The 26,137-nt window shown below is 39.5% G+C and overlaps 5 protein-coding genes across 6 annotated transcripts; 2 read left to right on the forward strand and 3 right to left on the reverse strand.

Annotated features, from left to right (window-relative positions):
* The first annotated feature begins 36 nt into the window (after nt 1-36).
* LOC134190658 (uncharacterized) lies at nt 37-3,471 on the forward strand. The gene is made up of 7 exons (XM_062659121.1): nt 37-160; nt 227-310; nt 439-469; nt 709-810; nt 1,322-1,409; nt 1,914-2,453; nt 2,713-3,471. The coding sequence occupies exons 2-7, from the start codon at nt 255-257 to the stop codon at nt 3,375-3,377; spliced, it is 1,482 nt and encodes a 493-aa protein (XP_062515105.1). The 5' UTR covers nt 37-160; nt 227-254; the 3' UTR covers nt 3,378-3,471.
* Nucleotides 3,472-3,576: 105 nt separating this feature from the next.
* On the reverse strand, nt 3,577-10,385 carry LOC134190653 (transient receptor potential cation channel subfamily V member 5-like). Of its 2 annotated transcripts, none has more exons than XM_062659115.1 (16): nt 9,781-10,385; nt 7,154-7,568; nt 6,943-7,086; nt 6,750-6,834; nt 6,269-6,384; nt 6,098-6,211; nt 5,909-6,019; nt 5,561-5,715; nt 5,388-5,497; nt 5,226-5,320; nt 4,344-4,439; nt 4,255-4,284; nt 4,121-4,156; nt 3,962-4,067; nt 3,810-3,910; nt 3,577-3,743 (listed from the first exon to the last, which is right to left on the reverse strand). In XM_062659115.1, exons 1-16 carry the CDS (start codon nt 10,251-10,253, stop codon nt 3,597-3,599), a joined length of 2,334 nt encoding a protein of 777 aa, XP_062515099.1. In that variant the 5' UTR covers nt 10,254-10,385; the 3' UTR covers nt 3,577-3,596. The 2 variants fall into 2 exon arrangements, with proteins under 2 accessions (XP_062515099.1, XP_062515100.1); XM_062659116.1 differs by lacking the exon at nt 9,781-10,385 and adding an exon at nt 8,274-8,361.
* Nucleotides 10,386-10,412: 27 nt separating this feature from the next.
* Nucleotides 10,413-12,162, forward strand: LOC134190661 (uncharacterized). The gene is made up of 4 exons (XM_062659125.1): nt 10,413-10,529; nt 11,078-11,274; nt 11,563-11,643; nt 11,704-12,162. Exons 1-4 carry the CDS (start codon nt 10,431-10,433, stop codon nt 11,768-11,770), a joined length of 444 nt encoding a protein of 147 aa, XP_062515109.1. The 5' UTR covers nt 10,413-10,430; the 3' UTR covers nt 11,771-12,162.
* A 180-nt stretch (nt 12,163-12,342) lies between these two features.
* Nucleotides 12,343-15,663, reverse strand: LOC134190659 (uncharacterized). The gene is made up of 4 exons (XM_062659123.1): nt 15,514-15,663; nt 15,116-15,400; nt 13,232-13,485; nt 12,343-12,679 (listed from the first exon to the last, which is right to left on the reverse strand). Exons 1-4 carry the CDS (start codon nt 15,614-15,616, stop codon nt 12,494-12,496), a joined length of 828 nt encoding a protein of 275 aa, XP_062515107.1. The 5' UTR covers nt 15,617-15,663; the 3' UTR covers nt 12,343-12,493.
* Nucleotides 15,664-16,101: 438 nt separating this feature from the next.
* On the reverse strand, nt 16,102-26,024 carry LOC134190654 (uncharacterized). Its single transcript, XM_062659117.1, has 20 exons — nt 25,840-26,024; nt 25,673-25,778; nt 24,250-24,374; nt 24,044-24,107; nt 23,831-23,963; nt 23,640-23,740; nt 23,067-23,140; nt 22,949-23,000; nt 22,797-22,878; nt 22,689-22,739; nt 22,504-22,625; nt 20,818-20,942; nt 19,365-19,472; nt 19,190-19,304; nt 18,725-18,865; nt 18,557-18,655; nt 17,781-17,926; nt 16,607-16,688; nt 16,451-16,534; nt 16,102-16,384 (listed from the first exon to the last, which is right to left on the reverse strand). Exons 1-20 carry the CDS (start codon nt 26,022-26,024, stop codon nt 16,274-16,276), a joined length of 2,106 nt encoding a protein of 701 aa, XP_062515101.1. The 3' UTR covers nt 16,102-16,273.
* Nucleotides 26,025-26,137: the final 113 nt, after the last annotated feature.

Here is a 26,137-nt window from a genome sequence, read left to right on the forward strand (position 1 = left end):
GTAACAGTCCAAACGCATGCGCTCACAACGTGAGGTCAACCCGCCCCATCTCGTGAGCTGTTTGACATGGCGCGTAGCGCTCTCATCTAGAGCATCACACTGCAAGTCCGTTCGACGTTGCAATCAACAACAGACCGCATCGTCTGCAGATTTCAATCAAGTACGTCCTCTCAAACATCACATTTCTCCTCGTTCCGCCAGAAATGGGCGTGCTGTTGTTGTCTAGTTGAAAGCAGCCCTGCCAGCTAACCAACATGGACAGCAAGCGGAAAATGAGCTCCACAAGCGACGGCGACGCTCTCCTATCAGGGTACGTTCTTTTCCTGTTGCATTTCATCACGTGTGTCCAGATCGGTGGTGAAACCGCCCCCAACGCCCCTCGCTTGCTGGCTACACTGTTGTTCGTACGTATGACACTTGCCGTCGTTTGCTTTGCAGGGAAGAGGACGTTCCGCGCAAGAAATCGAGGGTAAGTGCGTTATGCATGCGCCAACAATTTCCGTAGCATCACACGGCGTCCCGTGAACGGCGAGCGGTGCACGCGATGCGAAGCCGTACGTTTGTAGCGCATCTCACGCGACAATTCGCTGTCGCATTCGACACATTCGCACGAGGCGTGGCGTTCGTGTGACGTGGAATGCGCGTGTTGGTTTATAAGTCGAAGGCGCTGGATTTCCGCTGAGTTTGCGTTTTGTATTTGTTTTGTAGAATTACTTGGACTCGCACAAGAGCATTGAGAAGAAACGCAGAGATCGCATCAACAACAGCTTGACCACAATGAAGGACCTCGTTCCTGATTGCAAACAATACGTATGTTGATGCACTCCCACTAGATGTCTGATATGTCAGGGGTCTATCTTGAAGTTTGATCTGTTTGCTGTCAAGTGCGTAGCTGTCCGCGTGTGCAGTCTGTCTGGTTTGTGACCTCAGAACGGATGCGTCTGATTTGGTGTAGTATGTCAGTAGCGCTAGCAGGACTGTCCTCGTTTATAGTACATGTACATTGCCTTTGAAAAACAACGCAGTTCCAGTAAAACCTGTTATTCCAAACTGCATGGGAATAAGTTTAATTAATTAATAATTAATTAATTGGTGTGTGAGGCCATCTGTTGCATTCCTTTAGTGTCTCTTGTCCTGGTATTTCCTATTCACTAGGCCACAGTAGTGTACCTGTTTGTCCTCTCTGTGACACTGAGTGTGTTTTGTCTTGTGAGATGTGAGCACTGAAGGAACTCTGTAGACTTATGTCACAGAGTTTTCTATCCCTGTATGTGAGCAGTGGTTGTTTTGTATTTGTTGGAAATCTGGGTTTTGGATTTAGGGGAGCAAGAAACTTGACAAGGCAGAAATACTTGAAATGTGTATTGAGTACCTGAAGCGCGTGCACAATCATCTTGCTAGATTGGGAGGTAAGCATAACTATTTTATGATTATTTTTGTGGATAGTATGGAGATGTCCAAAGTTCTATTTCAACATAAATTGTAACTTGAAATATACTATCCTGTTTAAAGCAAACGAATCAGATGCCATATTCTGGATTGTTTTAGTAATGCTAAGGAAGTTCTTGCCGATTTTCAAATGCCTTGGCATTTTGCCTGTGTCTTTCCATTTTGTCTGTCTGTCTGTGTGTCAATACATATATTTTCAAACATTGAACTATTATACACCATCTAAGCAAAGCAACTAAATACTACCCAAGCCAATAGGGCTTGGTTCTACCTATAACTATTTCTGTCTGTCTGTCTGTCTGTCTACGTATCTGTCTGCAATGTACAACGTTTACAAAGAAATGTGTGTGGACACTGTCGTGTGTAAGTAATCTTGTCATTTACTCATATCCAGATCTAGTTTGCATGAGTACGTATAGCTGCAGTGGCTTATATGGTACAGTAACATACATGCTTCTTTGCAGGTGGCGCGGACTCACTGGCTATTAGTCCACGTGAGTTTGCCACAGAGATATCAACATGGGTCCTCCAACAGAAGCCGCATCACTCCAACCTTGATGCATTTATCCAGGCGCTGCTGCTTCATCTGTCTACATACGGCTCTATGTCTCAGTCACACATGTTTGCTAGTGCAGCTGATATGTCTGAAATGGTCATGGCATCTCCTGTAACCACTACGATTTCTCTGGCAACACTGGGACAAACTGGTGATTCTCATGCTCTCCTTCAGGCTGCTCAGCCTTTCCCTCCACCATATGGAACAAATGCTCCTAGGATCCTTGATCCTCCCCATCGAAGTCAGATGCATCATCCGATTGCATCCTCTGCTGGTCAGTTGTCGGTTGATGATGCAGTTACTGCACAAGAGATATGGAGAAACACACAAGCTATGATACAGCAGCAGCAGCAGCAACAGCAGCAGTATGCCACTCAGTCACAGGATCAACATGATCTGACAAATCCACAATCTCATCAACCACCCCCACTGGTGGCTGCACCAGAAGGTGCGTAGAATGTGACCACTGAGATTGACATGAGAGCTAATAGACAAACGGGGAAACAGAAAGACTAAGTTTGCATGAAGTGATGTACAGTGTGTTTGATGATGTAACAAGCATTTCGATGATGTTAACCAGTGAGCAGGCAGACAGATACATAGATAGATAAACAGACGCACAGTAGTAAGAAGGGACAAGCAAAAGAGAGTCAGTTTCATTTGTACTTTCCATTGTTTGTTGCTTGTCACTCCATTCTTTTCTTCAGCTTTGATGTCCTCATTGGCACAGAGCACTGTGGTAAAGCCTGAGATAGATGTTCACAATAAGGGCAACACTCAACCTCTTCACCACCTGACCATGCCTCAGCATTACCAACAAATGCTGGTGATACAACAACCAAGCATGCGCCCTCTTCACTACCCAGTAACCAGCGAAGCTGACAATCAACATCAAATCCAACAACTACTACAGCAGAGCTATGTGGCTAATGGAAAACACACACAATCTCAAGAAATCCAGATGACAGCACAGGATATTGTCCACCAAAACATACGGCAGCAGATGTTAATAGCCCAAGGAACACCAACGACAACAAAAGACAAAAATCTCAACACAAGCAATCCCCTCCCAGTGCAAGGAGTTGCAACCCTTACCGAGGAACTGATAGACAGTGGTCCAACAGATCAATTTGGAACTAGCAGTCGGGTAGTTGTCCCAGCCTCGGAGAACATCCAATGGGAACCTTCAGGAGTTGCTATGGAAACAACAATCGAGGCAGGTGCCAATCAACCCTCCACTCCCGGAAGTAGCAACTCAAAAAGTGGAGATCTTCACAAGCAGTCTGCTAACATGCTTCTGCTGCTGTCCAAAAACGAAGGTGAAACACAAGATAAACAATCAGTTGAATCAACCTCTACCCCTGTTGAATGACTAAGAGAGACTTCTTGTTTGCACTTTAAGCTGCGTTTGTATGTCAAAATGTGAGTCTAGTTTTGTATACCAATGCTGGTTTGCTGGCAATTTGTCTGCATCTTTTGCCAGTCTATTTTCAAGTTTTATGATTTATGTCTTTGTACCAGTTTTGTAATTAATTAATTGAATACAAATGGAACTGTAATACCTGGCCCAAACTGTACATCTTGTCTATAATTAGTCATGTGTATTTCCGTTTGGAGCTGTCCATGTTTTTAATGCACCTGTCTGTTTCCGTTGTGAGCTTGCCACTGCTTGTCGGGTGAGTATCTCTGATTCACATTTCCCCAAAACCCGCAGCACTTTCAGTCCTTTTGTAAGTGCCTACAATCAGGGTAAACCGTTTTCTACATAATTCTATTTAATTGATCTACAGTAAGTACAAGAAACCTCAGCTCGTTTCCAGTTGAAGGCTGCTGACTGGTATTTAATACATGTTTCATCTCGTTGTTTGGTCACCATGAGGGCAGGTATTCGTCTGGCACGCCGACCTGCACAAACAATTTTTGTTAATTTATAGATGTTTGAGATGTTTAGTTGACCTGATGGCTGAAGAATGCTGTTCATATCAATAGAATACATGTTCTGATATTTCAGTCTCTGACTACTGCTCAGAGATGACTCAAGTACCATGATAATTTTCGCCCACTGCAGATTACATGTCACGATATCATTAAAGTAGAACACATCCATACATTTACCTGCCTCCTCCACTCCATGTAGGAGCGATGTGTAATCTGAACAAAAGAAACGGGTGTCACCAATTGGTCAACTGTGGTAATGATTAAATATGTAGAAGGCAACATGCAATGCCATCAAAACACTTTTATCTCACATTTTGGTATGTGCCTGCCATCATGGCAATCTAATGAAACAGGTGGTTATGAAGGTATGATACCAGAAATATGAAGTACTAGTACTCACTAGCATGTTAAAGAGCAACACTCCAGCAAGAATCATAAAGACCATAAATAGAATATGAACGAGGATGACATGCTTGCCCTTCTTCAGTTCAGAGTACTGAGAACACACAAACATAATTACATGTCGTGTCTATATCATTTACATGCATTGCTAACTACTGTGCGTATACTGTACGCCTCGAGCTCGATCCATTGACAACCATGTCTAATGCTGTATGTAATGTGTAATACATTCATGTAGGTATGTCTGCACATTTGTCTATGCTTATCTCATCCGCTGGTCTGTCTGTCTGCTATCTGTCTTTCTTTCTCAACTTTAGAAGTTTCTTGAATTCTTCCTTCAGTGTATAGTTTTCAGCTGCTTGAATCACTCACCATGCAATCAGATCCACTTGGCTCTGGCAAACCTAACCTCATCCAAAGCCTTCGTCGTTCATGTGTTTTACCACATGTAAGATGGCCATTAAAGGCCTGAACACTTAATTAATTGATCTAAAAGTCTTGTAAATAACCTCTCACAAAACTATGGCAAATATGACCATTATGGAAGCTATTACATTGATAGCATCAAATTTAGTTAGCTACAGAGCCAATCAACGCAAAAATGGTCAAATACTGACTAGTTAGTCACATGACTTAATATGTGTTGACTCATCTTACACGTGGTAAACATGTGCACGAAAGAGGTCTGGAAACAAGGCTACTTTAAACTCATTATTATAGACAAAGGTTTCATAGAAACTACTCAATTTGTTCCTTGATTGTCAATTTGTCATCTGTCTAGATACCCGTCTGATTGCACACCTATCAGCTGATGAATTCTTAATTGTCTATGACATGTGAGTGAAATTTAACAATTAAAATGAAAGTTGTGTGTGCTCACTTTAAAACTGCCAAGAGTCATTTGAAAAAGAGTCATTGCACTTCCCCAAGCTGTCTCAAATGACTCGGCTCTATCTTTCAACAAAAAATGGAAAACTACATAAACGAGAGCACACATAACAAGGCAACCACAAACCAAGACAGTGAATACAGTAGACTGCACCTTGTGAAAATCCAATCAAGAAAATGACATAAATCAATACAAATCTCAGTACATCAACAAGAATCATTTCATAGATCATCACAACAAAGGGACCCACCAGTCGAAAACCTCTGAAATTCCAGTACATTGAAATTAAAGAACCTACTTAAGCAAGAACTCCCATAGATTATTACCGGCAGTAAAACAAAAGATAACTCCACGAGCCCACAGCCACAAGACTCAAGCACACGTCTTCTAGTGCTCGGCAGCCAGTAAGACGACCAATCACTACCAGTGAAACAAGGGAGCAGGAACACAAGAATAGCAATTTCATAGGAGCATCTCTCACCTGATACACATCATTATTGACTATAGACGTTTAGATAACCAAAAGTATAAAATTTCCATGTACAAGAGATTTCAGTCAAGCCACACAAACAACAGTTAAGAGTACTTAGTAATTTGAATTAACTCTTCATGCAGGCACATGACAATTAAGGTAGATTACAAGATGCTCAAAAAGACATGATAAAGCAACATACCCACGCCTTGACTGCAGTAACTGGACCTGACTTGACCAGTACTCGAACTAAGTCATACGCAGTGTAACAAGCAGCTTCAATGACAGTCAAAGCTTCAAAGACAAGACGAACCTAATGTCATCAAACAGGTAAAATTTAGACCACAACCTACACACAAATTGTAACTAAATGTATAGACACAATGCATACAATGTCCTGGCCACTCTGTATAGCAAACAGATCTCCTGATCGACGTGTGTAAATGCACACGCTGAGACATAGTAAGTACAGTAGAACAAGCAAGAGACTTGTTGCAAACATCTTCTACAATAGACCATTGGTTGTAATATAAGTGGTCACAAACAAATGGTATTCTTCAACTTTTCCAAAAGTGTTCCATTTCTGCTCAAGCACTCGAGCAATAATGGTACTCTCCAACATCTCTAAATGACCATGACCAGTGCCATTCAATGTCAGTATCAGAGCAGACTGAGAATCTAATAGTTAAAATCCGTGAATTAACAAAATAAACATTTACGAACAACAAATAATTAATTAAATACTTCTCACGGTCCACACCAAAAGTTAGGTTGATGTTCATTCAATACAGCTCTCTATCTTTCAATTACTCAATTCATCTATTTGTCAATATATGCGTGTCTGCCTTAGCTTGTCATCGATATCCATCAACCTACTACCCTCTCAGCTAGTCTGCTGACCCTGTCTGTTAGTCTGCTCATAAAACATTCAACAAGTCATCTGGTAAAAATACTCCCATCAGTCTCCCAAACACATGTACACTAACTGCTCAAATTATCACAACATTTAATCAACCATAGTGCAATAGTTTGTAATCTCCAACCTGTGTCTCCCTGTTCTGAATTGATTGAATCAATACCAGTCAGATCATAACTGTTACACTCCATCTTTCCATATGTCCAGTGACACTATATATATATATATATATATATATATATATATATATATATATATATATATAATTATATAACATTAATCATAAAGTTATAAAATAAAGGTGTCCAACAACAGCAGACCTCTTTCTTCAGTTCAACAATGACATGAAACATTTTTGGTGCACCAGTTAATGCTGCTAAAATTTGAGGTGTTCGATTATACCCATTACTCTGTTCTTTAGGCTTCACAGACGATACAGAGCTCATGGAGTAGACATACATGTCCTATACATTGTCAGAACATTCTTCACATGTGGCATTCAACCAAATAATACAATTACAAATAAATTACAGGTTGTTGGTGTATGACCATCATATGCAATGCTGTGTTTCCAAAACTATCTTTTGCATCAGGGTCAGATCCCTTTGACAGCAAATATGAATACATTTCCTTGTTACCCAAGCTAGCAGCAAACGACAGTGGGTATTCTCCATAATATTTATCGCCACAATAGTCAGTCTCATGGCTGCACATTTGATCCTGCTTGTGCAACTCTTGCTGATCAACAGGAAGGAAGAACGTCCCTCGAGCTCGATGATTGATCCATGAGCCATGCTCAATGAGAAACTTCAAAAACCCCATATCTTTATTGACAAGAGCAAAATGAATGCAACTCTCTCCAAAATATTCTCTTCCGAGGTATATGTCATTCACTAATTGAGGATATGTTTCAATCAGGCAGCGTGCCAGGCGAGTAAACAGCAACCTATTATGAACAAAACAGCCCCATCTAGCTCTGTCAAGTTTGATATTTTAGCAACCATAAGATATTCATAATCTATACTTCTCATGTACAAGTATACAGCAAAAGGTCTAAACCATATATGCATGTGACTACACTTACAGTGTACAGTCAACCTACCCAGTAACTCTATAAAGATAACTTCTATAACAATATTTATAATTTACTGTTATTGCAATAGATTCCACCAAAACCAAATCATGCTGATCGATACAATAAAATCTTTGCCACTATACCGATCAATATTTTACCCCTATTTTGAAACTTACAGCTGCTATGAAGCATGCCTCGATCATTTATTATCAAAGCAGTAAAAGTGTGCATGTACTGTGAGACAATAAAAGTTTTAGGTGCATACATGCAATGAAGCTTCTGGTGTGGGGATGAGAAACGGAGAACTTCTGTTAATTATCAATAAACAACCTTGGAGAACTAGATCCATAATAATTACAGTAATCATGCTGAACAGAGTTGTCAACTCTCCCGAATCGCGTGGGAGACTCCCGCTTGTCCGCATGTGACCCCAAATCTCCCACATGTTTGTCGTCCTCAATATTCTGGTATTGCTTTCAAGCCAGGACATAGAAATTAGAAACTATGGACGTTGCTACAATTACCAATCCAGTATCCCGTACACTTTAATTAGCACAACGGCGATGAGATGCAAACCCAGTAAAGTGTGCCACAGCCGTGGTATTCCCGTTCAGCTTGCACGTGGCAGTCCTGTTCACATGGAAAGATCCTTAATTTAGTTAATATTAATAAAAATAGGCGTTGTCTTAAACAGTCTCCTGCATTTCTGTGGATGAAATACCTCATTTGGTTGCCACAGGTTGACAAGTCTGGCTGAATTGATTAAGAGTTGTAACATAAGATATGTGTAAGATAAAATCAAATTCAGGGCAAATAGACAAAGTGTCAGAGATGGCATTACCTCTATACTGTAAAACGAGAAATTTTGGCAACAGTTTTATTTTGGCAATTTGATAATTTAAGAGTGAATCGCTAAAATCATTTCAGTTTAGTTTCATTGCGCATGCGCACAGCTGAATGACAAAATGGCACTGTACAGATACTTTCAGCGCAAGGACTTTGAACGGCCTGCTCTTCCTACAGTCTCCATGTGTGCTTCATCCTTGCTGTCGAAAGCAGAAGTAGAGCAAGCCAATGACGGCATGTCGTCTGGAAAGATAATGTGAGAAAGCTCGTACAAACTACAACGAGTACACAGCAGAAGTAAAAGCTCAGGATGGCAAGTACACTGCGGGAAACGGGCCCACTAGGTCTTCACATTTCAAGACACAAGGTACCTCTAACCCTCCTTGAGGAAGGTTTTCAGAGAAGCGCCTGTTTCCAGAGACTACGTATTGAATAGTACCCTTTTATTTCAAGCTGTGGATATTACTCTTGGGACGTGTCCTACAACTGTGTTTCCGTGCATCACTGCTACAGCGTATCGATTCTTGTCATTGGTCGTCTCTCTCTCTCTCTCTCTCTCTCTCTCTCTCCCTCTCCCTCTCCCTCTCCCTCTCCCTCTCCCTCTCCCTCTCCCTCTCTCTCTCTCTCTCTCTCTCTCTCTCTCTCTCTCTCACACACACACACACACACACACACACACATTAGCTCTTCACCAACAGTTGGGCTCCAAATGTCATGATAATTGTGATGCTCTCGAATGCAGCTGGGAACTTCGTAAGTCTCCAATAATTCCATGCTCCCGGTTGTACAGTATCCGTTTTCACGTGAACTACTAGCCTCACAGGGCCAGACACACATCACATGTAGCAGATGAAGTGATGTCATACGTTCACCAACTTTGCAAATTGCCAAAATATAACTCATCAAAATTTAAATATAGTCATTTTGGAAGGTTTCGCCAACTTTTTCGTCGCCAAAATTTCTTGTTGTACAGTATTACCCTTATAGCAATATCTTGGTGTTTATAAATAACAGGAATACCATTATAGGGGTAGGCTGACTGAAACTAAACTACACTGTACATTAGGTATTGCCATATGGATATGGTACTGTGTACTTGATTCATAGAGTGCTGCAGAAGGCAGAATTCCCTAGGTTACTTCCGTTTAACGTGCCAAACTATAATTCTTATTTAGATATAATCATAATAATAATTATAATTGATCTATAGAATTCTTACTATTAAAAACAGCTGTACCTGCTCTCTCCTGTTCCTGAATCATGGCTGTAGTTGTACTGAGTCGGCATTAGGCAACAACACACTAGCAACGGCGTCTCCAGATTGACACCCCTTCTGTCCTCCCTCCAATATGCCATTACCCTTGCCACTGGTCTATTGGTCACACCCCGCAGTCTTGCAGGAGCTAGCAACGGGTTATCAATTCGTGTTGCAAATGGGCTGAAGTCTGGTACCTCCACCTCGTTCCCAACTAATTTGCCATTCTCCATGTACATGTTAGACGTAAATTCATCAGATTTGATGTAGTGACTAAGACTGTTCTCGCCTTCATCCTTTAGAATGTCGACCAGTTTGCCTGACCCGTCGAAATCAACCAGATGATACATAGGAGGCCGTTCTCGGCTATACATGGGAATTTCTTCGGTAGGGCTCTCGTCCACAAGCAAAGTCTGCTGAGATTGGCGGGTTGAACTACTTCCGGTATCCATCATGATCAGCGCGAGGAGCTGCTTCTCCAACAAATCAATCTGTGGAGTTATTTGTCCACTTCAAATCTTTGCTAGTTTTGTTTACTTTTCGAGTTGCCACCGTAACACACTCTTGCATACACGCACCATCACGTGACTCTAACGCATTCTTAAAAAAAGTGGTCTGGGTCTGCGAGGAAAATGGCAGCTACGGAGACGTTCAATAAAAAGTTGGAGGAAGAGAAGCGTTTCTTGAATGAGCTAAAAGAAAAGTATACTCGTCAAATGGATCGCCTAAAGGTGAGAGACGTCTTGACATTGTTACAGCAATGAACTGTGAAGAAGTGCAAGCTGCTGAATTGCTCTACTAGGAGAGTCAGCGAGATGGGTGAACAGACAGACAAATCTAAAATCTGACAGGGAGATAAATCAAGGTAGACAGACAGACAGATAATTTAGTGTTTTGTTTGATAGATAGACAAGGCTGATTGTTGTATATATTGATGTTAATTAAACTTTAAAATACAACTAGCAAATCTTCAAAAGAATACAAATTCTGAGGTATCTCAGTCCATTTTTACTTGATCTGTTCATCAATTCAGACCTAATGGATTAAAAACTGAATACTTAGCCCTATCTCTAGATCTGTCTATCTCTACTTGACCATATGTGAGGCAAGATATTTTTCATAAGATCACTTGACTGTTGCATGTCTGTAATAGAACAGAAAGACGTTGTCTCTGGACAGACTGATAGATAGACAGACAGACAGACAAACAGCTAGACAGACAGATGAGCATCTGTTCATATTAGTTAAGGTTTAGTTAATTTAAGGTTGTGTTTGCTAGTCAGAGGAGAAGACCCTTCGTCAGTTGCTCAGAAACAGTGCAATTGCCAGTACTCGCCATTCCCTCCACCACAATGAGTGTGAGAATACAAGTGATGATGTTGCTCATATTGATGAAGAGGAGTGGATCAACCAAACACCACTTGAACTGGGGCAAGGAGGCTTAACTCAACAGCAAAGTGCAATCACTATACCTAGGTAATTGAACATGCACTGCTATCAGTTATGAATAATATTAATTGCCTCATAGATGGTTGAGACTTGGTTTCACGTATGCTACGTACTTATTTACTAGTAATGGTCACATTCTGAAAGGTTGTCAATTGAATAGAGCATGAGACATGCTCCATGTCCTGTACTGTCACATATGCAGCTTCTGTAATAACTGAAAGCTAAATGCTTTCAACAAACCCAAATGTTTTGCACAGGCTGCTGAGTTAATTAGACAGTTTTGACATCAACTCATATAAGATGCCTTGATCTTAGAACGGAAACTAATCATGACACAGGAATGGCAAGCCCTAAGACCGATCCTACACAACTGCACAGTCAGATGGACGCAGCAAGGTGAATTTGAAGGTGGAAGAGAATGTTGCTTATTGTACTCTCCTGCCATTTCTGTTTCAGGAGTGTAGTCCATTCGATACTGCAAGATGAATTAGGTCCAGACTGGATGCATGAGGACACAAGCTAGGAATAGGCATCAGTAATTCTATCCATAAAGATCGAAGTCTGAATATAATGATATAATATTAATTGCTATTGAAACTGAAGTAGTATGGGTGTATGAGTGGCAATAGTTTGGAAGTATAGGTAGACGGTATTCAAGATGACTCCACAAGACTGTCCTTCATCAAAAGCAAAGTCATGCTTCACTGAAGTGGTCGATAGCATTAATTTGCTACTACATAATGTATTTTACTATTATTATTATTTATTATATACCTACATGTACATATACTATTACATTTATGAAACACATACATAATTGCACCAATGCCAAAAATGCCTCTATCATGCACATGTGGTCGAGTGGGTGGGATAAAACATCAATAGCCCAGATATGAAATCTCGCTCAGATATGAAATCTCCCCCCCAAAAAATTTGGACAATATACTTTTTCAAGAAAGTGCAAAATGAATTCATACCAATATTTCATTGTAACATTACAATAATGCTAATGGACAGCAACAGTTGAAGTACTGTTGTCATTGGCGACTCGTTGCCTCAGAAAGGTGCTTACCCTCACTGGGAGCTGGTCACTCGTGCATTCCTAAACACACTGAAATAGCAACATAAAACTATGTCGAAAATACAGAATATACCATATGATAACACCAATGATAAACAGTGTTACAAAATGCAAATATAGAATCAGAATCTAATTATCATTACATTATTAAACAGCATTCATGAGTCACTCTTCTGCCAGCTGCCTAAATTCCTTTAGCTGATCAGCATTGAGGAAAGTAGACGGATCCTCTTTAGCTGCACATTTCTTGTAAAACTGAGGTGGAGAGACCGGACGACCTGCCTTGTATGACTCAAGGTATATTTTCGTATGTGCTCTGTTGGCATTAATTTCAAGTTTTCCATCATCTATCTAGAGTTGACAAACAATAGTTTAGTAAAATCATGAAGTTAAGAAGACACAGTTGAGATTGCCAGCCATTTTGTCCAAATGCATTAGGACAAGGTACGCAAACTAAATGAGAATATATTCAAGGAACTCAATTATAGTTTGTCTCACTGTACTGATTCAATAGGACATCTCTAGTTGAAAATCACGCAAATTAAATTCTTGTTATCACGTGACAAAACTTCAGTGCCTTTCTACTACATGATACTAGGATAGGCACAAGAGAGCTGCAACGCAGCACAACTTGGGAAGCGTCAAATTCACTGAGATTATGCAAACAATCAATAAAGGAGGGAAATATGAAATCACTAATAGCTACTGAGACTATAGTCAGTACAACTCAAAATTGCACCCACTCACTCTAACCTACTGGATAACTAAAACTGTAATGATCTCGGCACAAATCAGAGAGTTGTGGAAGAACTGTGGATGGCAGTAGATACAGCTAAGCGTTGCATGGTTCTGGTGTTCATGCATCTGCTTGCTAATGCAGATATGTGCTTCTTGAGAGCTTACCATTTGTTGAATAAACTCAGGGTATGGAGTCACTTCTTTCTTTTCAATAATAGCATGTACCAATTGGGCTTTCATCCACTGGGAAAGAGCCATTCGACCGTGGTAGCATGCAACTACATTTTTCATGGCGTCTTGAATTTCACCTAATTGCTCCAGTGTGGCACCATCTCGAAGAGCAACCAACTGGGCAATGGTGATGCTGAGTTGAGTGTTTGCACATCCGGCACCAATACGCTCACTGGCATGAGGGTCACCTGCACAGGTCAAGTAATCAAAATGTCAATACATCACATGTTACAATTACATAATAATTATTGAGAGAAACTGCAAGTAAATGTTTACTCAAATTCTATGTATTTGGTTGTGCTAACTTAAATTTTGAACATAATGTTATGCTAGTTACATTAAAATATAACTATTTGCATTATGTTTGTTTTTCACAACTGTCAAGTTTATGGTCTTATTGCAAGCAAGTCAATGTCAACTTTGAATCGTGTCATATCTATATGCAAGTATTAGACCATGTCAAATACATAATCAGTCAGAGCAGAAGATGGCTTAACATGTAGTTGGTTAAGTGCCAATTTTTCTTATTAATCATCAAGGAATCCACTGCTGGAAGCAAACTCATACAGATGACATAAAGTGCAATGAATAGTGGAGCACATCAGTATAAACAAAGACCTTATAGCAGTTGCCATAAATATAATTTCTACCAGGTTAATTAACGGGACACATTCCAGATGTGTTTCATGCTGTTGCCTGGGATTGAAAAAATGTATACGCGAAATCAAAATCTCGAAATCAGAGAAACTTAGCACGGCAATTATAGAAAGATGTGATACCATACCACACACCTATCTCTCACTGTTTGCACAGCCCAAACTGCAGTATCGTATGGCCCCAAAATTCTGTGCACTAAGGATTTAGAGATAGCATATTTTACAGATCCTGCACGTGGAAACGTCTGAAAATGCCTTCTGGAAAGCAAGTGTTCACAACCCATGTTCATTCGTGCACTTCAGGACAGAAACAATGGAAATATCGTATTCCACAATTGTGCGTGAGTGGAAGCAGGACTGCAAGGCAGAAGCTGTACTGCTGCAAAGAGGAGTAGTGGCTCAAGGCACGAGTCTGGCCCACCTTGCAAAAACAAAAATAAAGCGACCTACATGGTGATATGGCAGACATCAATATACGATAGTCTCAGTGAAATGAAAGATCACTGTCAGCTATTTACTGCATCATGCCATAACTTGCAGTTTCGCCTGTTTGCATTGCAGCTGCATGCTGTGTATATTTGTATTGTGATGGAACCAGTCTTCTTCCGCCAGCTGCTTGTCAATCTGCATCTCTACATTCAGATTGTGTAAACTGAACTGCCTATCAGAACACACAGCAGTCTACTACTTGACTCACAACCTCCTGTTCCTGTCTAAAAGGGCGCATGTCTTCTAGCATGCCTATATCTGGACTGTGTCCATTTAATAATTGTCACATGTCAAGGTCAGAATTGTTACCATGTCTGCTGCATATCCTCTTTCTCTCATTTTCCCTCCCTTTCCCCTCCTACACACTTCATCAAAACATGATAAAGCAGAATTGAAAGGTGGTTCAAGGTGTCAGAGAGCCTCCATGCAACAATCACACCAGCCTTGCCATATGTAAAAGATCATCCTCATTAGAGCGTAAAAACTTTTCTAAGCTATAACCCTAATTTGAAATCTGAATGCCAAACCTTGAAAAAAGTCTAGATTAATTGTGACAGTTTCAGACTTTATATTTTCCCATGGGAAACGGAAGGTCTAACTCATGACGCATATATGCAGTAAACACACGGAGAAACAGACACCAACCGAGCCACAAGACGAAATGAAGCCTCACCGGATATCCCTGCCGCATCATAGGTTCTAATTCCAGGCAAATACACCGCGAACGTCTGCCCATTGCCATGGCTCACAGTCACGGTTCCGACAAAGTTTATTCCCCACTTCTCAACCACCTTCTCGACGAAAGTCAGAGTCACATTCCTCTTTGAATCTGCACTCAATGTCAAAGCGACACGGACGGGCGTACTACTCTTCTCTGTCTCTCCATACTTCACTCCCATCTCAAGAAATTCAAATCGCATCTCGTGTTTATCTGCGTCGAGTGTGTAAAGATTGTCAACTACAAGCAAGAAACGTCAATTGCAATTCTGTCGCCAAAATGATTACTGTACTGTAAGTAGGCATGCCTAAAGCTAATTACATATATAAAGACAATTTGATGTGTAGGCTTGCCTCTCGCTTGATCAAACTTTAGCACTGAACGTAGATCTGCACCTGGCGAACCATCCGATGCTCTTAGGTACGCTGGGAGCTTTGAGGGTACAACAAGCGTCATTTCTGAACGATAGTGGCGCCTGCCTAGTGCATGCGCAGTAGATGTCTAAACATTCGGAGTCCCAGTGTCGTGTAGACCCATCGGCCCCGCCCATACATATGTAGTCTCGCGTATAACAGAGGGCTGGCTTGAAACGATTAGCAGTTGCATGCAAAATGTTTGATCTACTTGTGGTTGTAGTAATCGCAATAGTCATTAAAGTCCTATTAAACTTTTATGACCCTATCTAGTATTGTCATTTCCAAAATGTACAACTCTAATTTGTCATACGTTTCTAATTAATTTGTTTGAATGGATGAAACTATGTATGGCTCTACCTAGGCCTGTTGCATCAACTTAACTTAATAGCATCACACAACATAAATCTATTTACGATCATAGAGAGAGTATAGACAATTTTGAGTTTGTAACAAATTAATTCCCACTTCTAATATACGTGAAAAGATGATGGACGAAAACAAACAGCTGACAGACGCACAAACAGCTGTGTTGCAATTACTCTATACTGAAGCTGACTAGTACATCATTGACATGCTCACAAGAATGGGTACACAATACAACACACGAGCGGCAATATTTTTTCACATGTACCTAGTAATATAGTCATCACACATGTTATTCAATTAAACTCATCCGTCAACTGCCATATCAGACATTTTACTTGCCATCTTCTTCTGCAGTATCGTACTTGACATCACAAGTGAAGTCAATACGCTTGAGCTTCTCAGTCACTTGTTTGTGACGCTCTGTCTTATCCTGTCGCAAACTCTTTGCAAACAAATAATCAATTTGCAATCAGTTATTTAATTTGAAAACTTCCGATTAAAGCTGTACTTTAATTTGTGTATGCAAAGCTTTCAGTTTGTCTTCTTCTGCTGCTAAAGACTTGACATACTTAGCAGAATCCCTTTCAAATCCCTAAACAATATGTCAAAATTTTAATTAGAATACTAAAAATAACTCTACAGATATTATATATCATGCACTAACTTGCAGAGCCTGGATGTTTTCTCGAAGACGACTTTGTGTTTCTTTTACCTCACGAATCTCATTCTCTTTCTCATAAACATTCCTACAGAAATGCAATGCATTTTACAAGTTGTATTGTTCCTAGCCTCCCATGTGACACGTGACTTAATGAATTAATTCAGTGTCCCCAACATCACTGTACAACCTATTAAAGTCTAGCATGCACTGTAATGAATTTAAATTGAAATCTCAACATGCATTAACTTTAGGAAACCACCCAGGTAACTTGGCAGTCTAAACGCCTGTCAGAGTCTAAACACACCATTAATATTCAGATAGACTCCAACTAACTAACTAACACATCTAGACTATGCATGTATAATAAATATATTCCAAATCTTTACTTGCTATTGTTGCTCAGTCCCTTTATCTAACAAAATACCACAAACCTGCAACATTAAGACTTCAGTCCTAACCCTCATGCTTATGACAACAACCTGATGTGTATTAAGTGTATACATGTAACTGATAATTTTAATTACAATTACAAGAAAGACTAATGACTGAAGCTATCTCAAACAGCCTGATAAAAATCTCATTAGTGTTACAGAAAGCACAGATAGGTCACTCATCAAATGAATTAAATCATCTAGTTATTGTTACCATGCGGAAATCATTGTATTCATCTTCCACATTTCCAGTTTCTCTGATCTTTTTGCCTTAGTGCCAACAGTTCAAGCTACTGCTGCAATTTCTTTTAAGCATTCTCTAAAATTTCAATATTAACTCAAGGAAACCCACATAAAGCTAGCGAGAACGTTTTATAAAAACATTATCTTTCCCAGTGCAACTTATCTATAATCAGGTTTTAATCAAGAACAGCAATGCTTGAGGCAAACATAGATACAGTCAAGAATGAGTACAATTATAACACAGTACCACTTCCCACTATTCTATGCTTGTGAATTCCTCAGCTGCCACCATTTCCACATGTAAGCTTATTCAAATAAGACAAACAATCAGATAACAAAAATAAGCAAATTATCCGTGAAAGTAGAAAGAGAGATCTTCTCTCTTTATATGCTCCTGACAAAATATAATAGAAATGGTACAGTGTACAGCCTTATATCATATGCAAAGCAGACAGATATTTCAATGATTGGCCTACTTCTACAGAATTAATAAATTTACTAACTTCACTAGGTCATCACTCTGCTTGCGAAGTACAAGAGTTTCTCTGAGAATTCCGGCAGTCTGATGATCAACAACTCGCTTCTCTACCCATTTTGTCACGGTTTCCTCTAAAACTGTGTGTAAATCAACTGTCTCCTCATCTTGAATCTGTAGCAAAAACAGATAAATAATGATACCGTATTACCTCGCATAGAACGGGATGCCGTTATGGAACGAATTTTACCAGGGTGCCATTATACCTCGACATGCCGTTGTAAATGAGGGAATTTTACCAGCGTCTCAAGTTGCACATCCAACAAAATTTTTCTTAAGTGGTACTACTAACTACATACTACTAAGTCTTCAAGAACATGCCATACATAGAGATTACCGGTAAGTAGTTTCTACTTCTTCGTGTTCCTCATCATCATCACCGTCTTGATCTGTCAAACCTGATGGTTCGTCATCTATAATGGTTCTTCGCAAGTAGCTGTTTCATCTGTCATCAATGCGTTAGCTTGACACGTATCTCCTCCATTACCGCAATATTAATATCAAAAGATAGGCCTCGTATTACTGTGACTACCGTACCTCGCTCTATAACGGCACCTCACCTTATAACGGCATGCCGTTATAGGTACCAGCTGGAGTTGTAGCGGATTCTGGTAAAATTCGCTTATAATGGCATGCCGTTCTATGCGACGTAATACATGCTACAAATCAACTAAGTATTGTATTGCAATAACAAATATGCACACAGTACGGTAAATGTTCAACAAACTTCAAGACAGTACTCACTTCCTCCCTGACATTAAAGAGTGTCTTCTCATCTGTAGCTTTCACAACAAAGCGAAACTGATAAAACCTATCAGTAATATCAACAGGTTCTTCTTCTTCCTGTCCACACAATAGATGATTGAGTATCAAGTGGAATATGCTAATAATACTCAATAATAGGTTCATTACCACATGAGGTTGCATCAAGTCCCACCCATCTAGAAATTCATGATTGAGCATAAAGTCAAGTTCCCTTTCCGTTTTGTTAAAGATTCGATACATTGATCGATGTCGTCTGTAGCGGTACAGTTTAGCCTCAGCGTCAGAGATCTGCAAACAAATACCAAAACACCTGTCAGCAATTAATTTTGTGGTCATTTTTCAATTTTCTCAAATAGTCCAAGTAATTCTTCTGGATGACAAATTAATAATTAATAAAAATGAATGATGGCTGTTGTTGTACTGACTGACTAATTAAATGTTAAGTCTATTACATAGATGTCTGATTCTTCCTGTGATTCCTGGATTAAAACGTAGGCGTAGAAGTGACATCTTCTGTTTGCAATGTTTTGTCCAGTTCATGATTTCATTAATTAAATTAACAGTTATGTTCGTGTCCATATGTAGAATTCACAAACTCCATTTGGTACAGACCTTAACGTGATGTACTCTCAATACAGATACGTTGTGATCTAGTGTGACCTCACAGTCCAACTCAACTGCATACGGAATAGGAGGAGACTCATCTCTTGGATACAATGTTTGAAAGCTGTAAAAGACGGAAAACAACAATACAAATTTGTTGATGTAGATAAATAAGCAGTGCAACCTTCCGTCACCCAAAAAATGTTCATCATTCATGACTTGCACACTGCCGCCCTCAAGTGTTCTTCCAGTTGTATTCTCAAATAGAATAGCACACAAAGGGTTCCCCTTCCTAAACAGTAAACAAACATGATATGGTTAGTAAAAATTTACAGAAACTCTTGTAACTGATACATTATTGAAGAAAACAATCTGTCAATCATGTTACTAAGAGTCACCACAACAAACGACTTCAAACTAATTAATAGTTTTGTTTCTTCAAAATCCCATGCAAAATGGTTTAGTCTCCTCATTACATGTGTAATTTGCTTCATCACATAAAGTGTATTCTTTCAATAAATTTCAATGCAATATGTCAGGTATAAAACATAAAACTGTAACACACTACATAGTTATTACTCCTAAATTTTATCATTGACTGTCCTCCAAACAAGACACTGACGAAAGGACACAGTATCAGCATGCAGAAGCTTGTAGTGTAGATAAAGAAAACTACCATTGTATCTCATTTGTCTTCTGTTGTGGGTTCCCTATCATTCAAAATTCTAGAGTTGCTGACTTAGTATGTGGCATGTTACATTAAAAGAACCCAGAATCTGCGGCCATGAATGTTATGAAAAAGGTACACAGCCCAAAGCATTCATCTGCTTTGTCAAAACCACTGCCAAAAAGTTACATTGGTGCGATTTTGGACACTACACGTACACTGTCTAAGACCTTTATGTCAGATGACGAGACAGATGCTATATCTTGTATTGATAGGCAATATGAGTATAATTTCGTCTGAGAGCATGACATTTCAACTGTTGACTTTTTGGCAGTGTATGTTTGTTGGTTACTGTACCATGATGATCACACACGTGTTTGTGCTGATAACTTATTTATTAGAACATTGTAAGTTGAAGAAAACAGAATGCAGAGAACAAACCAGAAATAAACATGAACGATGTTGATACTGCAATCATAAATTTTTAGCAAATTTATGATTAAAAATAATGTTAATTAAATCTTCAAATTTGTGAAGAGTCAAAATAATGTTTCATTCAGGGTTTAGAAGTTTCTTTGAGTGGTGAATGTCTGCAGCTGGTCTTTTGCCCCATAGGGGAACAGGCTGTACACCCTCAAGCCTAGGATCTGACCAGTCACATAAATCCTTTGCTTATGTCATAAAATGTCAGCAAAGTCAAATGCCTGAATACAATGTGTAATTGTTCATTTTGCATTTTTACTTCTAACGATCCAACATTCGATTTGTTATACTCATATGACTTGTAACAGTCTTTCATGCAGTCATGGCTAGCCGCATTCAAAAACATTTTTAGACATCTAAAATTATTGTAGTGTACTAATTTACATTGACATACAAATAAGACTGAGAAACAAACCAACAGACAGAAGCAGGCACACACTCATCATGCGTAGGCAAGTGTGAGACGAGTATACTACTCACACCACACCTTATTGTTCCATCATAGAGTACAACCTTCTGTCCAACCATTTCTGACTGCAGCAATGGCACAATAGCAGTTTGTTTTCGTTTAGCAGTCACTGGCATAGAGATACAATAGAATGAGAGATTCCCCTGCAATATCATTAAAAATCAATATTCATGCATGTAATAAAAACATATTAAAATGTACACACACACACACACACACACACACACACACACACACACACACACACACACACACACACACACACACACACACACTTATTATCTGACAATAAGCCATCTCATAGATTACTGCACATGCCTGTATACAATATATACTATAATATCATATTGGTTTGCAGCCAAAAGTAACTGCAACATAATAGAGTTAGAAATAAAAATCCTAAACCATGCATGTAACCCCTAACGTACTTGTTCAAAGAAGACAACTAAACTTGTTGCACGCCCAACTCATGCAATTAGACAGCAGGTTAATGCATTGTCCAATTGTCATTGCTGTTACTTTTTGTTCAAAGCTCCACATGCGACCAATGTTAGTGCATAAACAAACTGATGTTTGATGTCTACGTGTTTACAAACACAAGATGGCTGCAGAATTGCTGACCTACAGTTGTGGTCTTAGTGTTTAGTTTGTGAGGCAAACACCACACTTCAGTTAACACAAAGAAATGAATGCCAATTACAGCTCTGGTGACCCTGTTAACCTGATTCCACAAATAAGCTCACATACACATTGTGCAGCCAATTCAGACAAATAGCCTTTTGCAGTCCTAACGTCACTTTTCTGTTGATCGCGGAAACTTCAGTGCACCTTATAAATCAACATAACCTCTCATCCCTAGCTAACAGTAATGGCATTGCACAACTTAAGTTCACCACCTGTCACTAGCTATATGTCGGTTGTGTTCGATTTCTTTATGTTCCTCTACCACAGTAGGAATCCAACTCTCAATCTGTTTAGTAGATGAGTAGCATGGCTCATTTAAATGTGTAAGAACCTGCTGAGTTACTATCGATTAATTAGGTGGCTGAATAAAATGTGACTGACTCATTCAGGAAGTCATGTTAGCAAGTAGATGGGACAATGACTCATTCCATCAAGACTGAGTCATAGTAGAAGCCACAGTGAGATGACGTCAATTGGCTTTGTGCGACATTAGTCAAGGTAGAGAATAGAAAATGCTATTGACTGGAAACCCACACTTACATTTAAAATCAATCAAGCAAGTGACTAAAATAATCAAATTTTCAAGATTGTACTTGTTATGCATACACACTAACAAATTTTCTTTCAAAGGTTTTAGTCAATAATTTTTAAACATTTTCATGCTTCTAACTGATGTTTGCCAGCTTTACTGATCAAGTATTGGCTTTCTTTTTCTCACACAATGACTACTCAGTAAAACTATTGCAAATGTTGTGTTCAAGAAAGTTGGCAATAAAACAGCACTTCCACTATGATGTGATCAAGGTAGATGTACTTGCTTACATGTAGCTCTCTTTGTGGCACACACACACACACACACACACACACACACACACACACACACACACACACACACACACATAATCACACACACACACACACACACACACACACACACACACACACACACACACACACACACACACACACACACACACACAGCTTCTCACATTTTACATTAAGATCATGTGCATACTATACCTCGGCAGCCATAACAAACTGTCTTTGACTGGAGCGTGTGTTTCTCATTGCTCCTCCTTCTCTCTGCACCAAGTTAATGCATGCTCCATTTGCAATGTTGTAGTCCGACAGCGTTCTCCCGCCTGCAGCAATCAAAGCATCTATTACACCTTCAGATTTCAACAATCAGCTATAATCATCTATACTTTCCATCTGCTTGCCCGCATATAGCAAACGCTGCTTCTCTATTAAAATTCCTAGACACATAAAAATAGAAACAATACAAATACTTTGCAAATAATCTCTATTGATACCTTTCTTGTCATTGATCTTCTCTTTGATAGTTTCAACGGTGTCTCTTGCCTCAGCTCGAATAAAGAAGGATGAGCCATGAATCTAAGTATATATATCAAAGTTCTCAAGATCATAATTATCTAATTAAATCATCAATGACACTGATATTAACTGGTTTGATTTCAAGTTCAAGAGAACCTTGGTTAGATGATCGTCTATTACCACTAATAGAAATGTAGAAATACAATATGTATGACATCCACTATTCGGATATGATAATCTGCAATTACCTCGAATCAGAGCTAGATCCCAAAGGTGGGGCTCCAACAACTAATGACAGCTTCACATCAGTCCAGTCTTCCTCCTACACAAAAATGTAAATTCTTTAAATTCTCAATTTGATATATTATTGTAATGTTTAACATGAATAACAACTGCTCACTGTTCATTGTCGGTACCGTGTACATGCATCAGGAATGATGGGATTTTTTAGAACACATAAGTGTCAAGTTAATAGACACGAGTATCAAAAGCAGAATGAGACAGCAATGGCAAGTTGCTGGTTTTGGTTCATTTTCTACTGTGCGGCAGTTGTATAATGCAAAGTTGCTGTAAATTGACAAGTTTAGTGTTAATTCTTAATGGCAATGACAATGCGCACATGCATGCATGTGTGTGTGTGTGTGTGTGTGTGTGTGTGTGTGTGTGTGTGTGTGTGTGTGTGTGTGTGTGTGTGTGTGTGTGTGTGTGTGTGTGTGTGTGTGTGTGTGTGTGTGTGCATATTTGTGCACCTGCACATCCCTTATAATTCCATCCCAACAATACTCTAAGCACTATTAGCAACCAACATACTGCTGCTATACCTGTGTGTTTGTAATTATTGCAAATCCATCTAAATGAAACTTAGTTGGGTGGTCAGAAAGAACCATACGATATGAACACTTCCATTCCCCAACTCGAAGTCCTATACTCAATCTAACAGTTAGCTTTAACTGCTTCCACAACAATGTGCGGCACAGCTACACCTTCACGCAAATTTACAAACTAGGCCTACCATATTTGACACTGAGCATATCATTGCTGCTCATGTTGTGGTAGAACACAGTCAACCTCTGCATATTTCGCTTTTTCTCTGACCGAAACAGCTCTAAAGCATGTTGTATGTCATGACGAATAGCAGCATCAAGCTAAAAATTACGACCAAAAGAATGAAACAACGATCAACTACCAATAGAAATGAACAGCAGGTACAATTGATCATCATTACAATCACAGTGTTAGCTATTGCAGAAATTTCCAATGAGTGAAGACCTCGACCATCGTCTGTAAGCCTATATGATAAAACTGCAAGTAACCATTTGTTAATTAGTTAATTGCATGTCCTGTTAAATGTGTCCAGCATCAAACATGTATAACGAATAACACATAATATTACAATGACAGTACTGTACAACTGGCTAAACTTGTAATTACAATGTGACATGAGGAACTGGATCTGAGCCGTCACAAGATGTCAAATTTTCATCAACGCCCAACACAACACCTTCCACTGTCTCACTGGTTTTTAAACCCACACGAATTCTTGTTCCTTTCAGAGACTACAAGACACAACCCAACACAAGAAATTGTAGCACAGCATCATCATGTAGCCACACGTCATGACAACAATATCCATTTGTTGAGTTTACAAACTAAGTCATGCAAGTAGACTACATGTGTATACAAGTTCTCATCATGATGCACTTGTAAAGCAAACAGAACACAACTATACATAAAATCATAAATATACGCACTAGACACATACCAAAGACATAAACAAACTGACTAACAAACAAACAAACAAACAGATGGACATGCAGACAGACACAGCTAGTTCAGTGCTGGAACAACATAACATTAGTCAAGTCTGTCATTGTGCTACCTCTTAAATATGTTGGTTATGCTCATTGCTCATGATGTTGAAAATAGATTTTTACAAACAGACTAAACAAAAAGACAAACAAACAGACAGACAGACAGACAGACACACAGACAGACACACAGACAGACAGAAAGCGAGAAGAGAGAAAGCATGCTAAATATATAAATGAGAAGCTTCAAGAAGGAAAATCTACAAAATTGATTCCAGTTGTTATGGAGCATTTTTGGTAGATGGGGAGATGAAACTAGAAATTTTCTTCAACACCTAGGCAAACGATCAGTAGATGAAGTTGGCAGACCTAGCATTGGAAAGTTCCCAGATTTTTGGAGGAAGAGATTTTCGATACAACTGCAGAAATGTAATGCAAAAGTTATTATAAGAAACTGTCATCGCTCGAGGCTGAAGATGTGAGTGCTGAACCATTCAGCAACCAGTTTTTCAGTCATTGACTATAGGACTTTAGTTTTTAGTCTAGGTTACATTTCTTTAGTGGTTGCGTTTTATTTTGGCTTTAGATCGTATTGTTTTTAGATTACTTATTAGTTGTGGACTCGTAAATTTGTACTTTAGCAGCAATGTTTGATACTTTGATGTTAGAAAATATATAAAAGACAGACAGACAGACAGACAGACAGATGTACAGACAGAAAGACAAACAGACAGTCGGTACAGACAAAAAGACAAACAAACTAACAAACAGACATACAAACATACAAACAGATAAGCATCAGATAAACAAACAGACAAATTAGGACAGCCAGATAGAATGTCCTAACGCGTTTCCCTAAACTATGATACATAATAATGAGCACTAACATATGTAGTCGGAATCAAAGAAAATTATATCCTGTTAGGTGTGTGTGTGTGTGTGTGTGTGTGTGTGTGTGTGTGTGTGTGTGTGTGTGTGTGTGTGTGTGTGTGTGTGTGTGTGTGTGTGCGTGCTCACATGCGCGTGGCAACAACTCTCTAAATCACCTGCAACAGCTCTGTCAGCGGATTTGTGCTCTTCAACTGTATGTGAGCCTGTGGGCGACTAGACTCGTACGAAATGTTTCCCAAACCACTCAGACCACCCGCAGACCTAAAACCTCACCACGGTTAGCCTAGCCATCCAGCGCATGTCAACTGATTCGTGGCACTACTTGAAACAGAGCGACTGCAGTACGTCCTTCATATCTGGTTCTCGAAAGAACAAATCAATGTGTCCACGCCCACTAACAGGCACCTCGCGCAGAAAAACACCGTAGCCATTGTTGTACAACACCACCTCCTTTATTGGCATTTCCATGGAACCAACAGTCAGTTCCGACTCAACCTTCGCATCCATCGCGACAGCTGCACGTGCAGATTGGTTACAAGTGTCAAGCACGTGAGAAGCCCGTCACGTGACGAACCGCGTGTACATTACCACCAATTTAAAAAGCACATGAAAAAAAGTTC

Source organism: Corticium candelabrum, chromosome 15 (genome assembly GCF_963422355.1).
Source record: "Corticium candelabrum chromosome 15, ooCorCand1.1, whole genome shotgun sequence".
NCBI lineage: Eukaryota > Metazoa > Porifera > Homoscleromorpha > Homosclerophorida > Plakinidae > Corticium > Corticium candelabrum.